We start from the raw sequence: 16,418 nt of genomic DNA on the forward strand, positions 1-16,418 counted from the left end.
ACCTGTAAATAAAAATCTCGCCTATGGAGTATCTGGAGCCGGGGAGGGAAGTGCTCGGTTTCCAAAATCCCTCCCCATCCGGCCATGGATTACAGCCTCGCAGCGCTGAAGCTCTTGTGCTGCCAGCTAAAAGACGCTCGCCCGACTACCTCCTCCCCTTCCGCCATGACCCTCTACGGCATCCTCTTCCAGCGCGCCTGGCTTCAGGTCTCTCTCTCTCTCTCTCTCTCTCTCTCTCCCCCCCCTCTCTCTCTCGCGCGCGCTTGCTAACCTATGGGTGAAGGCAGGGTGTTTTGGTTTCAGGTTGTGAGGAGGGGCGTTTCGTGCTCGACGACGGGTCCGATGTCATCGAACTGGGCATGTGCTCTGAGTCCGGGTCTCAGGAGTGGAAGACGGGTGAGTTTCTTGATTTTATTTCTTAACTCCTCTTCTTGCTTTCGATGGTCCCAAGTAGATAAAGTCCGGAACTCCTGATTCCATTCAGGGATGTATGTTATGGTTGTGGGGCATTTTGTCGCTGCTCCTGCTCAATCTGGTGGTCTTCCTCTGATCAAGGTAGCCGTGCCTTTTTCCTGTTTGTTTAAAACATTATACGAATCCGTGTTAATTAATTGGGAGTCCACCTCCAGATTATGTTTCATTCTGCGAAAATAGGAGTTTACTTGCATGACCAAACTCTATCAGTATGTTACCATTTTGTTTAGTAAGGAGTAAATGATTTCAAAGGAATACAAATGAGTTGCTGGAAGTCCGAATGAATTATAACTTGGGCATTTTAAGCTAGATAGATAGGAATAAATTGGAGATGAAGAACGCTTGGTACTTGCAGCAAGAACTGGACCATGGTTCTGAATCTTGTAGGGTTTTAAAGTGACTTAGAGTGTCATAGATTCAATGGTTGTTGAACTTTATTAAAGAGGACTTGGATGTCTTGAACCCTGATGTCTTCTCTGACTTATCAAGAGAATGTGTAGCTGTTCTTTAGTTATAGGATCTACATTCTTCTGTGTTCATGCATTTCTCTTCTCGGATAGTAGCATGCCTCCAGTCAAGGCTGCATTTTGCATGTCTCCTTTTCTTCTCTTCACTTTGTTTCTCATAATTTATAAATGTTGTCACATTTAGAAGAAATTATTAGAATATCAAATTTAAGTAGTGCCACACCCTGGCCCAATGGTATAATCCAGACACATGACAAATGGCCGCGCAACCCATAGGGCATAGCCCGACAAGACTGGCAAGGCATGCTTGCAATTCCTCAATGGAAAATCCAAGATAGAGTTCTTTACTATCACTGCACAGGCAGTGGTAAAAAAAAAATTCAGAGCATCTGTTAGTCCCTAACAAAATAGCTTTAATAGCAAACATCCAATGTTAATCTCAAAAAGCATCAAAACTAAGGAACATCCATCACAACATAATTCATGAAACATTGTCTCTCAAGACTAAACAAACCGCAACATGAATTTTATTCCATAACATTGCAAAACCGCGATCTGAGCTACTCCTCAACATTTGAAAGTTAACAAGAAAATAAAACGATGAGCTAACAGCCTGGTAAAAAATCTCTAATCTAATTAGACAATTATGAAATCTCTCTTTCTTTGTGACAACGGCTATGATTAACCCCATGACAAAGTCCCAAACCACTTTGGCTCTGTGATGTAAGTCCGAAATCATATTTAGTCCTGTGATGGAGGCCCAAAAGAAATTAGTGCCTGAACACATGCTTTGCTAGCAATGAGCCCTTTTGGCCAGGCTTGAATCATAGTCAAAGTAGAGATTAAAAACCATTTTTTTCCATGTCAATTCAAAAACCAATTTTCAGCCACACACAAATTATCAAGTTTCCGAATGCTCATAAGCTTCCAAACATATCTCCATCATGATAAAATTTAGTAATTTCATTTAAGATATTTCCAACTTGATAGATGAATCTAATATATTTTTAATACATTTATATCATGATAAATTCAGCTAACATGATTAATTAAAAATATTTCATGCTTGATCCGTATTTAATATCTATTATTTGTGCAAGGTAAACTTAAGCATAATATTTGTTGTCAAATCATAACTACGTAAAATTGATTTTCAAGTAAGATCTTCATTTCAGTGAGAGTCATGATCCATGTTTCCATAATAAATTTTCTAATAAATAATATAAAATATATTTATAAATACTAGGATGATAGAGTACTTAGCTAATCAAAAGAATCCTCCAACAAGGTGCCAAGATTACACTATCAGAATACTAGATAATGCAACATAGTATTCAATTAGAGCCAACTATAAAATGGCATCTCCTGACAGGAAAAAACTATTACCTATTATCGTAGTGCTGAAATCTAAGCTTCCCTGCATTCCCCATCAAATACATTACATCCCCTAATTATTTACTTAGAAAATATATGCAACTAAGATATACATGAAGTTATAGTCATGATGGTAATACAAAAAGACCGACTTTTGCTTACCAATCCGGATTTTTAACGTACAATATTCTACCTTGAGAAATAGAGAAAGGAAGTGAACGAGAGATGGTGTGAGAGAGGAGGGATGCGAGAGGAAAAAAAGAAGAGGACAAGAGAGAGATCGAGAGATAGAGAGTGCACGGGTGAGTGAATCGCATGAGATTGAGTTAATTTGCTGGGTTTAGGGCTAGAGTTTAGGTCTTGGTCTGGGTTTAGATAGTAAAGAAAGGTAAAAAGGCAAAAGAAACGAGAGAGGGAAAGAAAGAAATTGAGAGAGAGAGAGAGAGAGAGAGAGAGAGAGAGAGAGGAACGATATTGGGAGATAGATAGAGAGAGCATGGAGTGCATCATGTGGATATCATGGGGTGTTGGGATTGCGGATAGAGGCCTGGTGGCACTGAATTCATGCTCCTAAGAAGGCACTTTCTCATGTTAGGAAACCAAGGGAGATCTTGGTTCACAATCTTTGTGAAGCGGGTCTCCTCTTTGATCTTTGTTTTTTTTTAAAAAAAAATAGGAATGAAGTATTACAAATAGGAATGCTGGTTATTGCTCATCTATAATTTTGCAAATGTACTTCATTTCCTTTTGATGGGACCAAAATTTTCAATTTGATGGTTAGGTGGTAATGGCTATATTTGTCTTTAATTTCTGAAAAGTGAAAACTTGGGTTCCGAGTAAAGATGATGGTTATGTTATCATTGCCGTTGCCGAATTCGTCTGATATCAAAATTTAGTTATGCGGGGCTAGGTCTTCACTATCTAGTAAGGCCCATTAATGTGGAGGAAGCAACCCAGTTCTAGATGGTCATGGTGGAAGGGGAGTATTAGATTTCAGATGGGTGAAGTAGACAATTTCGTTATGAGCTTTATCAATGAGCTTGTTGAAATTTTGATTGAAAAAAGTCATCTTTGCAATGTGCTTACATTTGATAATGATCATCATTTTGAGAGAAGTCCTTTTTTTCAAACCTATAATTAAGTTTCCTTTTTGAGGAAAATGGGCTGCGAAGTTAGTTTCCTGAATAACCAAGGGAGATTCTTCAACTCCATGGAAGAAACTGCTTGAAGAGCTGAGGAATGGATAAAGAAACTTATTTTTCTTTGAAAATATTTTCGTTAATCGAATAGTTGGTTTTATATCAAAACATTGATAGGTAATCCACTACTGGGTTCATGGTATGCTGGACCGGTCGGTACCGGACGTACCGTACCCATACCGATAGATACCGGTATCAGTACGTCAATGTCGGTACGCCTGGCATACCGTATACCATATCGTACCGACATTCGGTACGCTTATACTAGTGCGGCACCGGTACGGAGTTCGGTACCGGTACGGAGAACCTTGACTGGGTTTTCTAATTAGACTAATTCAGTCTCCATCTATCGCTAAATTGTAATATTTCATTGCTTTAGTTCCTAATTGGAAAGAAAAAAGCAATGTATAATAGAATGATTCAGATTGACCGAACTTTCTTTTCATGTGAGATTACAAGCAAAATTTGTTTCCATTAAAGGAAGATCTAGTGGTTACAGTGAATAGCTAATATAAATTAAATACAACTTTGGATTGTATATGCCGTTTCCTTTCCTTAGTTAGCGATTTTTATTTTATTTTTGGTATAGTTTAACACTGTAATCTGCATATACCACTGAACTTAACTATGATATGGTCCACTCTGATAGGTCCTGATCCTGCCCCAACACAGATATAATAGACAAGCTCTAGTTATTTATTTCTATGATTCGGGGGAATGAATATATAAAAGGGATGACTATATTATTGTTCCACCAAAATCAACTATGTGATGTTTGGTTATTGTTTGTGACAGTTCAGATTTCTGGCTTTCAAAATGCAGGTTCACAAGATAGTTGATCTCTCAGGATACCCTGACAGGGAAGCAATGTGGCATTTCGAAGTCATCGAGGCTTATAAATTGTTCTATGTACCTTCAGTTGAATGACATTTGCGGTTTCTTCTTTCTATACCTGCTGGGACAATGTACCCTTCAACTGCTTATTATCTTTAAGAAATCCAAATTTTCCAGACCTGGCCGTGTATTCTCAGCGTGTAACAAATAGTCGCTTTGTTTAGGCTGTCTTTAAAAGGATTTTTCAAGAGACAAGTAGAACTTTTTGATTTTAAGGCAATTACTCCAGTAATTGGTGAACGATCTGAGTTCTTGGTGTATGGTTTATCAAACTTTGCAGCCGAAAACAAGCTTAGAGTGAAGCAGCTGTTGATAGGATTTTTCCTGCTACATGCATTCCAGACAATGGCCACATGTAACAGTATTATTTTTCAGAAGCCCTTAAACATTGGAACTGACATTGAGAAATAAACTTGTTAGCTCACCAACCAGCTTGAATTGGAACCGGCAGGGAACCGGTTTTTCGATGTCAGAAAACCAAGTCCTTCATCTGAAATGCGCATTTTTTTATATATTGCAGAACTGGAAATCCTAGCACCGCACTGGTGCCGCACAAGACTGTTTATTGTGGTTGCATGAGAAAATCCTTGGTTACACAGTCATTTCATGGGGACTCTTGTAAGCCGCAGTTCATTTGTTATTCATCCTCATATCAAGATATATGCTCGTCGTTATTGCAGCTTGTGGAGATTTGTGAATGCAAAGGGCGAGTGGCTGCTTTCACACGTGGCAGTGCAGCCAAGACTTCATTACAAGCAAGCCAATCTAAACTGCTGCAACAAATCGTGCATTCTCGTCGCTCGATATGTTTTGTTACATAGTAAGAGCTTCCATCTTGGACTTCATCACAAGATAAGAGAAGTTTATCATGAGACGAAACAAAGATGGTGGTCTAGGACCACTTCTTCCTCCTACTCCATTCCTCATCACCACAAGCTTCGATCGTTGAGTTGTTACTTGCCACCTGGTGATGATGATGGCTTCTGCTGCTGCTGCTTCTTTGTCTTCTTTCCTTCCTTTCATTTAACTTGATTCATCCACATAATCACCACCGCCCTCCTTTCCCTTCTTGCCTTAATCGCTGCTAACTCCTCCTGCATCCTCTCCGTGCAACAAAAGAAGAAAGACAACAATTCCCTTCCCCGTAGTTGTTGGCGGAGGGCAAGTGGGGAGATGGAGGGGCCACTCTCCAAGGGGAATTTGTTGAACCTGAGCTGATGGAGTTTGTCTCTGGTGCCATCAACAATGTGGTGGGGTGCGTCAGTCGGCCGCCTCCACACCACTAGGGTCCTAGGCTCGGCGTCCGCCTTTGGATTTGGTAGTGCCGCCTCGATCAAGGGTAGGCAACGCCGAGTTAATTTGGATGTTCGGCATACTTAGAATCCTTTTGCCCCAAGCCCAAGATTACTGGCTGCAACTTATCTTGAAAATGGCGTAAGAAGGAGCGTGGCTTCTTCCTTGGAATCCTTGATCAATCAAGGGGATTACTGGCTATAGCTTATCCCTTTGGTCGGCCAAGTAGAATCAACACATGAGGCACACAAAGAGAGGAAAGATTTCTAATTTGATTCCAAAGAGAGAAACACAAGATAATCTAAGGAGGGGTTGATTTACCCCAACCTTAGCCCAAGCTTGAAGGCCGAATACAAAAGGCACAATGTCTTCCCAAGCCTTTCGGCCAACTCACACTCTTGGTGAAAAAAACAATACTTCAAAGGGTGCCTAACTCTTTCTAACCTAAGCCTTATATAGTCTTTTACAAAGACTCTTGCAGAATTTGAAAAGCAATCAAATTTGAATTTGAAATTGAAATACAAAGAGAAAGGGGAGGGCGACATGTGGTTGCTTGGATGGAGCTGCCGAGCGTAATCCTTGAGCTTGATTGTTACTGTTATTCAGTTGTAGAATTTTGAGTTCAAATTCTGAATTTGAATTCAAATGCTTGCTAGTTGGCATATGGGTTGTTGCTTGTTGGCCGAGTTGAATGCAGCTTCATCCTTGGCTGCGGTTTTGTTGGCTGCAATTATTAAGTTGCAGAATTTGAATTCAAATTCTGAAGTTGAATTTGAATGTTTGCTGTTGGCTCATGAGCTGTTGTTGGCTGGCCAAGTTGGATGTGGCTTGATCCTCAACTGCTGTTTTGGTTGGTTGCAGCATTTGAATTTGAATGGTAGCTTGTTGGACGGCTGGCAAGCGCGGGTGGGGCACTGATCAGGGCAAAGTTTGCGCGGGTTGCGGGTTATGGCTGGCCCGCGCAATGGTCGCCGTCTGCACGCCGCCTTGGCATAGCGCGCGCTCGGCCGCATGCAATACGCTCGGGCTGCTTGGCGTGAGACGCGCTGTAGGCAGCGCGGTCGGCGGATTATGCGCATGACGAGCATTTAAATTCAAATGGGCCCATGATTGTCACCCTTGAATGCGTGCGTGGGCGCGCTCGCTGCTGATGGCGCGCACGTGTGCTGCTGATGCGTGTGCACAGGCTACGCTCAAATTTGGTCAGGCCATTTGGGTGCGGCCTAGCTTCCATGGCCATCAGACGGCCGAACATGGTGACCGAGCCTGCATTTGGCCCCTCCGAGTGGGCTTGTATGCTTCGGACTGCACTTGGATGGACTTCTTTGTCAGACAATTTTATGGAGGTCTCATCACAATGGTGCAAGTGATTCGGCCACTTGTAGTTCTCCTGACCATTGCCACAAAGGACTGCAGTCTTTACAGATACAATTTTGCTTTGAATCAAAGAACCTGTTTATGAAATGACCAACTCAAGCTGACAACTTGATCTACTATTTTTTCTTTTCCTGTAATTCTAGCCTGAAGGACTTGTTGTCTTCCGATCATTATTTTAAGTTCTGAATTCTGTGTACTAAGTTTATTTTTGGTTGGTTGCAGCATTTGAATTTGAATTTGAATGATAGCTTGTTGGGCGGTTCGCAAGCACGGGTGGGGCGCTGATTCGGGCAAAGTTTGCACGGATTATGGCTGGCCCGCACAATGGCCGCTATCTACATGGGGTCTTGGCACAGCACGCGGTCGGTCGCGTGCAATGCGCTCGGGCTGCTGAGCGTGAGGCGTGCTGCAGGCAGCATGGTCGGCGGATTGTGCGCATGGCGGGCATTTGAATTCGAATTGGCCCATGATTGTCACCCTTGAATGCACGCGGTTAGCGGACGTGGCAGGCGTGTGTGGGCACGCTCGTTGCTGATGGCGCCCGCTGAAAGAGTAGATGCTCTACAAGCCAATCGCAACATGTATTTCGAAAGATTTTCTTTTGATTTTCTAAATCATTTACATAACATTTAAATATGAATAAAGACATTGTGTTTTATCATATGCTGTTGATTATATTTGTGATAAACTCCTTAGATTAGGGCAATGGTTTTGAGGCTATGATGAGATCATACTAGTAAGACCTAAAACTCTAAAATCCTAATCTTAAATATTCCAAGTCATTGGTACATTGAGTCGGGGATCAATGTTTACCAGAAAGACTGGCACATCTTATATATGCTTGATGCAGAGGGTGATTGATCTCACAATCACTTGTGTGGAGACACTAATACAAAGATGTGGGTGCTCATTAGAAGAATGAGTTCACTGAATTGACCTACAAAGAAAAATCTTATGAAGTTTTACTTACATGTCAAAAGATGATTCTCTTAGTGGGAGTTGTGCAACTCATCCTATGATCTGAGATCACCATGGTATCTTGTGCACATGAACCCATATTTTGGTTTACGCTCATTCATGACAATAAGTTGCGTACGAGATTTTCTGGATATGGTGAATTGTGTACGAAGATTATGAGTAGGTCAACAAGGAATTAATCACTTCTAGTAATAGAAGATAGCATCCTATTTATTCTAATCATATGATAATTCAGGAAGCCTTTGATCAAAGCAGAATGAAAATTAGAAAGAGTTTCAAATGTTTCATTATTTGAATTATCATTAAAAGATTGAGAAAGATATGAATATGAAATTGAGTTTGACATATATTCATACTCATATACATATTCGGGATGCAGTTTGATTAAAGGATTGAATTGCACGGTAACTTGCCACTGAAGGGTATTTTTGGTATTTCTACCAAATTCTATATTTTTTGGGTAGACATGACACGTTGCTAGACGTCAATCTTGTCTTATAGGTTTGATCAAATTAAATAGTTTTAATTCGATCACCAATTAGAAAGGATTCTAATTGTTAAGTTCGGGTTCGCGCAGTTTGGACTTAAATCGATTAGAAGAGTTCTAATCAAGTTGGGTCAACTTGCACTCACACCTATTGCTGGCTAAGTATGGAACCCAATGGGTCACACACAAGAAAACTTATCAAGGGTTTAATTGAATTAGATCATGTTTGCAAGATAAACATCCTAGCAGGTGTTGCAAACCCTTAGCTCCTGATTCGAATTGGATTCGAATTTGATTCTTAATTGATCTAATTTGATTAGATCATGTTCTAATATGGGTTAGCCAAGAGGATGGCTATCATAATTGACCATTGGATCTTAATCTCACCATTGGATGAAGACATAATGGGTCAAGTGAATGGCGCCTTGCATTGGAGCCCTTGGATCATCATCATGAAAGATCAAGGGTGAGGCATGATGGACATGTGATTGGCATGTGATGTTGACTTGGTCAAAATATGGCACCACATGAAAGGACATATCATTTGATACACCTCCTCACTTGATTTGTGCCTCCTCTTATTTGATATGGCCCTTTAGATGATATCCTTTCATGAAAGGATGTGTGGATGGGATACATCCCTTGGAGATGCATCCCTACACTTATTATAAATAGGCTAGCACTCCATGGGTTTCATCATTCCAACTCCACCGCATTCTCTCTCCCTTATCCCTTCTTCTTACAAGGCTTTGTCTCTTTCTAGCATTGCTTATAGGGTGTCCTAATCCAAGACAAGGTGGTCTTCTTTAGGACAAAAAGATTAGAAGTGATTTTAGAAGGTAAAAAAAAAAAATAGAAAGGAAGGAAAGCAAGCCATTAGAGTTCTTTAGAAGAATTCTGCATTAAGGATCAAAGTCTTTGGAGCTTAAGACTTGAATTAAGTTTTCGTGTGGATCAATGTTGGAGGGTGAACATTTGGGCACCTAGTGAAAATTCTGCACATTGGATTAGCGTTAGAGGTATTCTTCTATTTCTGCATTTATATTATATTATTTGATTGCTTCTATTAAGGTGATCTAGGCTTATAAGGGTTTAATGTTAAGAGACTTTATTAAGAAATTTTTAAAATTCCTAGCTTCCGCTGCGCATTATAACATGCTAAAACCCTTCAGTAGTATCAGAGCCGTCCTTAATTAGTTAAATCAAATGATTATGTATGATGTATGATTATTAGTTTACTATGAGATAGTAATGTCATATGTTTAGTGAAATGCTGAAATGTATGATTCATATATGTTATGATATGTAATAAAATGTCATGATATGAATTTTCCATATGAAGATATGTTGAAGCATGTTAAGTGATTCAATCAAATGCTTATGATTTGTACTTGCTATGAGATAGATATGATGCATGATAGTTGGTTATGATATATATATGCTATGAGATAGATATATAATTTGTTGTAACATATACAAAGACATATTCAATATATTACAATTATAGAATGTGCATGAGACCAGTTAGCCCTTAATAAAAATTATATTAAGTCATAGTGTTGAAAAACTTTGGGCTAACCCATTCTAAAACAATTAATCTAATTGGTGTCTAAGGAAAGCACTAAAGGTGGTTCTCTAATTAGGACCTTACTCTCTGAGTAAGGGGAGCCTCCTACCTGCTTACCTGGCTAATTGTTTGATTGCCTATTATGGATAAGTTTAATGTTGATATAATACTATTAATAGCCTTCCTTCATGCCTCGACATTATTATGACAAAATCCATGCTAGTTTGTTGTGCAACCACAAGGCTTGCAATGGGGACTGATGTTATACTGTCTTGGTGCATAGAGATGCTTATGGCATATTTTAATATTTGCTTTGTTGTGCAACCACAAGAGTAATATTATTTGAATATGACTGTATGAAAATGAAGGGTTTGACTTAACTAAAACATTATAGTTTGTTGTGCAACCAGAAGGCTATAAATATTTTAAAAGGACAAGATAAAGTTAAGAATTGCATGAGATGCAATTGGAAAGAGTTTCCTACCTTTGAACTCATAAGGGTTTGCTGTGTAACCACAAGACTTTTATGATGAATTAGGATCTCAACCCTACTAAGAAAGATTAGGTTTTCCCATTTATCATAGGAGAGGACTATGATATTCGATTAAAATAGTAGGAAACAATTAGATAAAGTTCTAGTCTAATTGCATATATGTCATCATGATTGGTCTGCTTATGGTAGTTTTGTTCTTGCTTATGTAGAATTATTAAATGTCATCTTCACTATCACTAAGAGGCATCTTAGATGCCAACAAGTTAACCGGTTCAAACTATGTGGACTGGTTGAGGAATCTTAAGATTGTACTCACTCAGGAGAAAATTTTCTATATTCTTGAAATTCCTGATCTTGGAGATCTAGGGAATGATGCTACTAAAGAAGAGGTTGCCACACACAAGATGTGGAAGAATGACAGTTTGACTGTCAAGTGTATCATGCTTGCCTCCATAAGCAATGAGCTACAGAGGCAACATGATAGCATGGATACTCTCTCCATACTTCTTAATTTAAAGGAACTATATGAAGAGCAAAGCGGACTGCTAGATATGAGATATCCAAGCAGTTGTTCCGTGCTAGAATGAATGAAGGGACATCTGTGCAAAACCATTGTCTTATGGTTATAAACTTGATCACCAGATTAAGTCAGTTAGGTTTTGCTATGAATAGTGAGCTCAGTCAGGATTTGATCCTGCAATCACTACCTGATTCATTCTCTCAGTTTGTTGTGAACTATCACATGAACAAATTGAATACCTCTTTGCCTGAGCTATTAAACATGCTCAAAACAACTGAGGGCCACATCAAGAAAGAGAAGGGTCCAATTCTTCTTGTAGATGGTGCCTTCAGGAAAAAGGTAGGCAATAAGGGTTCTAAGAAAATGTTGAACCCTAAAAGAAGCATCAATAAGAAAAAGAAAGGAAAGAAAATCTCCAAACCAAGTACCTGTTTCCATTGCGGCAAGAAAGGTCACTGGAAGAGGAATTGCAAAAGTTTTCTTGCAAGTGTAAAGCAGGATGCAAAAGTTGCATCAAAAGGTATGTTTATGCTACATGCCAATTTGTCATTAAGTTCTTCAATTTCAAATTCATGGGCACTAGATACCGGCTGTGGTTCTCATATTTGCAAATATTTGCATGGACTACAGAAAATTAGAAGTTTGAAGAAAGGTGATTTCGAGCTATATGGCGCTGGAGGAGAGTCCATTCAGGCTGAAGCTGTTGGAATCTACCATTTGGAGTTGCTCTCAGGAGAGCTCCTGAAATTAGAAGATTGTTATTATATGCCCAAAATTATTAGAAATGTAATTTCTATTCCTTTGTTGTCAAAGAAAGGATATGAACTTAATGTAAAGAGCAATGGTTGCTCAATTTCTTTTTCTAATAAAGTTTATTGGAATGGCATTATGAAAAATGGTCTTCTTATTCTATTACTTAATGATAATGTCTTTCATATTGATAAAAGCAATAAAAGAAAGAGAGAAGAAGTAAATAACACCCTTCTTTGGCATTGCCGACTTGGTCACATAAGCGAATCAAGAATCAACAAGTTGTACAAAGAAGAGTTCTTTGATCCTTATGATTATGAATCATTAGGAACTTATGAATCTTGTCTTATGGGTAAAATGACTAAGTCTCCATTCATTGGACATGGAGAAAGAGCAAGTGAGTTATTAGGACTTGTGCATACAGATGTATGTGGTCCTATGACAACTCTAGCTAAAGGTGGATACTCTTACTTCATCACATTCACTGATGATTTATCAAGGTTCGGATATGTGTATCTTATGAAACATAAATCCGAAGCCTTTGATAAGTTTAAAGAGTATCAAAGTATGGTTGAAAAACAAACCGAAAAGTGTATTAAAATTCTTCAATCTGATCGAGGAGGTGAATACCTTTCTAGTGATTTTTTAAATCATCTTAAAGAAAAGGGCATTCTCTCTGAATGGACACCTTCGTATACGCCACAATTAAATGGTGTAGCCGAACGGAGGAATCGTACTCTATTAGATATGGTACGGTCCATGATGTGCTTTACAGATCTTTTTATTTTCTTCTAGGGTTTTGCCCTAGAAACTACTGCACTTGTATTAAATAGGGTACCATCAAAATCTGTATCTAGTACTCCATATGAGATATGGAGAGAAAAGAAGCCTAATCTTAAGTATCTTAAGATATGGAGCTGTAAAGCTTATGTCCAAAGAAATTTTGGACACAAGCTAAGTGCTAGATCAGATAAATGTATTTTTGTAGGTTATCCTAAAGATAGTATAGGATACATCTTCTATCATCCTACCGAACAAAAGATCTTTGTAGGTAGACATGCCACTTTCTTAGAGAAAAAGTTTATTATAGAAAAAGGCAAGGATAGGAGAATTGAACTTGAAGAAGTTCAAGACCTACAAATAGATACACAAGATATTCCTCAACCAGATGTACCCATTGATGAAGTACAACCACAACACACATCTTCTCTCCAAAGGTCGGATAGAGTGCGAAATGCACCTAAGAGGTATGGGTTTATCATTGAGAATGATGAAGCCCAGATCATTGAAAATGATGATCCTCTGACCTATTCGGAAGCTATCATGAGTAATGACTCTAACAAATGGTTAGAAGCTATGAAATCCGAAATAGACTCTATGTATGCCAACCAAGTATGGACTTTGGTTGATGCACCAGAAGGTTTAAACCCTATAGGTTGCAAATGGGTCTATAAGAAGAAGATTGGAGCAGATAGCCAAGTAGAAACCTACAAGGCTAGATTGGTGGCAAAAGGTTTCAGGCAAAAGCAAGGAATTGACTATGATAAAACTTTTTCACTAGTTGCCATGCTTAAATCTATTCGGATTTTGTTTGCAATAGTTGCATACTATGATTATAAAATCTAGCAGATGGATGTCAAAACCGCCTTCCTTAATGGTTATCTTGAGGAAGAGGTTTACATGACACAGCCAGAAGAATTTGTCTCAAGTGGGAGAGCAAATCAAGTATGCAAACTTAAGAGATCCATTTATGGATTAAAGCAAGCATCGAGAAGTTAGAACATCCGTTTTGATACAACAGTCAAAGAGTTTGGTTTTATCAAAAATATGGATGAACCATGTCTTCTTAATATTGTATGTAGATGACATACTAATCATTGGAAATGATATTCCAATGTTACAATCGGTCAAGACTTGGCTATCAAAAAGCTTTTCCATGAAAGACTTGGGAGAAGCATCCTATATACTTGGTATAAAAATCTATAGGGATAGATCTAAAAGGATGCTAGGCTTGTCCCAGTCTAGGTACATAGATCATGTGTTGAAAAGATTCAGCATGGAAGAAAGTAAAAGAGGTTACTTACCTATGAGTCATGGCATACGTCTCTCTAAGAAGATGTCTCCTAAGACATCTGAAGAGAGAAATAGAATGAATTCTATTCCCTATGCTTCGGCAGTAGGATCGATTATGTATGCTATGCTATGTACTAGGCCTGATGTTGCTTATATCTTAGGCATAACAAGTAGATTCCAGGCTGATCTAGGAGAGGATCATTGGATAGCTGTGAAAAATATTCTTAAGTACTTGAGAAGGACTAAAGATATTTTTCTAGTTTATGGAGGATCTGAGTTGAAACTAGAAGGATTTTCTGATTCTAGTTTTCAGTCAGACCCAGATGATAGCAAGTCCACTTCAGGGTATGTCTTTACCCTAAATGGTGGTGCAGTGAGCTGGAAGAGTTCCAAACAGCAAACTGTAGCTGACTCAACTACTGAGGCAGAATACATTGCTGTAAATGAAGCCGCTAAAGAAGCTGTTTGGATGAAGAAGTTCATCTATGAGTTAGGAGTAGTTACTGAGATTGCTGGACCAGTCCCAGTTTATTGTGATAACACTGGAGCTGTTGCTCAAGCGAAGAAACCAAGGTCTCATCACAAATCCAAGCACATTCTAAGACGCTTCCACCTCTTTCGAGAGATCGTCGAGAGACAAGACATAGTGATTGAACGAGTAGACACAAAGAACAACCTAGCAGACCCGTTCACTAAAGCTCTACCACAACAGCAGTTCGATCGCCACCTCGATTGTATGGGGATGAAATATAAGAGCGATTGGCTTTAGTACAAGTGGGAGATTGAAAGAGTAGATGCCCTACAAGCCAATCGCAATATGTATTGCGAAGGGTTTTCTTTTGATTTTTCAAATCATGTACATGACATTTAAATATGAATAAAGACATTGTGTTTTATCATATGCTGTGATTATATTTGTGATAAATCCCTTAGATTAGGGCAATGGTTTTGAGGCTATGATGAGATCATACTAGTGAGACCTAAAATCCTAAAATCCTAATCTTAAATATTCCAAGTCATTGGTACATTGAGTCGGGGATCAATATTTACCAGAAAGACTGGCACATCTTATGTATGCTCGATGCAGAGGGTGATTGATCTCACAATCACTTGTGTGGAGACACTAATACAAAGATGTGGGTGCTCATTAGAAGAATGAGTTCACTGAATTGACCTACAAAGAGAAATCTTATGAAGTCTTACTTACATGTCAAAAGATGATTCTCTTAGTGGAAGTTATGCAACTAATCCTATGACCTGAGATCACCATGGTATCTTGTGCACATGAACCCATATTTTGGTTTACACTTGTTGCCCAGATAGACAACCCAAGAGGGGGGGGGGGGTGAATTGGGTTTTAAAATAATTTAGATAATTTAAAACGTTATGGATGATTAATTAAAAACTATTGCAAGTTATTTAATTAATTACTATGTGCTGTGAGTAATATGAAATGAGAAGAAGGAGAGACAATCAATCACAAACACAAGTTTTATAGTGGTTCGGAGCTAACCCTTGCTCCTACGTCTACTCCCCAAGTCTCACTTGGGAATTCACTATAATCCCCTTGGATTACAGCCGGTTGTTTTCCAAGCTCACAACCAAACTTGTTGTTTTACGAGCTCACAACGAACTCGGTCGGTTTTCCCAGGCTCACCGACTAGAACCACCCCCGATTGTTTTTTCGGGATCACAATCGAACCCTTACATACGTTGGTTTTAACTCGGCTCACCAACCAACCTCAATCCCCTTGATTCAATCCCCGATTGAACCAAGTAAATACAAGTTGTAAAAAGAAAACAGAAAATGAGCTTCTCAAAAAGCAGATGAAAACAATATGAACAATAAATGAAGTTAAGAAGCCTCAAACGCTTTTAGATTGGAGATGAGGAATGGCTTCTTAAACTTCTGGTCTCCTCTTGAAAGAGTAGTCGACTTGAATGCAGGAGAAGGAGGCTTTAATTGCTGGAAAGATGTAGTTAGAAGCAGTAAATGCAGATCTTCCTCTTTTTCGTTGAAGAGCATGTTGCGGAGCTTGAATGCTTGATTAGTTGGAGTGAAATAGTTGTTCTCTCTCTTGCTACAGTCCTCTGTGGCTATTTAAGCCAACCCCCACGGAAACTAGCCGTTAGAGTGCTTTTTCTGCCCGTTCTGAACACTCTGCGCAGCCTGACAATATGACCGTTGGTGGGTTGGAGTCGACTCGCGCGATCAGGAGTCGACTCGGCTGTAGCGGGAGTCGACTCAAGCTTTTCCGGAGTCGACTCGGCAACTGTTCCAAATTTGAATTAAAGTTGCCTTCACGACTGGGAGTCGACTCGTCTTGACCTGGAGTCGATTCGTCAACTTCTGGAGCTGACTTGGCAATTTTGGAGTCGGCTCATCCACTGAAGTCCGTGGATCCAATTTTGAATTTTGTCCACTCGAGTCGACTCGACTGTCCTGGGAGTCGACTCGAATCTCAGAGCCCG

At 39.3% G+C, this 16,418-nt stretch overlaps 1 protein-coding gene across 5 annotated transcripts; it reads left to right on the forward strand.

Annotated features, from left to right (window-relative positions):
• Window positions 1-4,648, forward strand: LOC103710189. 5 transcript variants are annotated; one of them, XM_026805860.2, is made up of 4 exons: window positions 1-207; window positions 288-396; window positions 485-558; window positions 4,337-4,648. In XM_026805860.2, the coding sequence occupies exons 1-4, from the start codon at window positions 85-87 to the stop codon at window positions 4,439-4,441; spliced, it is 411 nt and encodes a 136-aa protein (XP_026661661.1). In that variant the 5' UTR covers window positions 1-84; the 3' UTR covers window positions 4,442-4,648. The 5 variants fall into 5 exon arrangements, with proteins under 5 accessions (XP_026661661.1, XP_008794054.1, XP_026661659.2 ...); XM_008795832.4 differs by having other exon boundaries at window positions 485-555; XM_026805858.2 differs by having other exon boundaries at window positions 304-396.
• The last annotated feature ends 11,770 nt before the right edge of the window (window positions 4,649-16,418 follow it).

Source organism: Phoenix dactylifera, chromosome 16 (genome assembly GCF_009389715.1).
Source record: "Phoenix dactylifera cultivar Barhee BC4 chromosome 16, palm_55x_up_171113_PBpolish2nd_filt_p, whole genome shotgun sequence".
NCBI lineage: Eukaryota > Viridiplantae > Streptophyta > Magnoliopsida > Arecales > Arecaceae > Phoenix > Phoenix dactylifera.

What these genes read in the sequence shown, in the direction of transcription:
- LOC103710189 (XM_026805858.2), top strand. Translation starts at nt 24, where the DNA reads ATGGAGTATCTGGAGCCGGGGAGGGAAGTGCTCGGTTTCCAAAATCCC. An exon ending in TCCAGCGCGCCTGGCTTCAG is followed by an intron (nt 208 to 303) that starts GTCTCTCTCTCT and finishes TTTTGGTTTCAG; the next exon opens with GTTGTGAGGAGGGGCGTTTC. An exon ending in GTCTCAGGAGTGGAAGACGG is followed by an intron (nt 397 to 484) that starts GTGAGTTTCTTG and finishes GATTCCATTCAG; the next exon opens with GGATGTATGTTATGGTTGTG.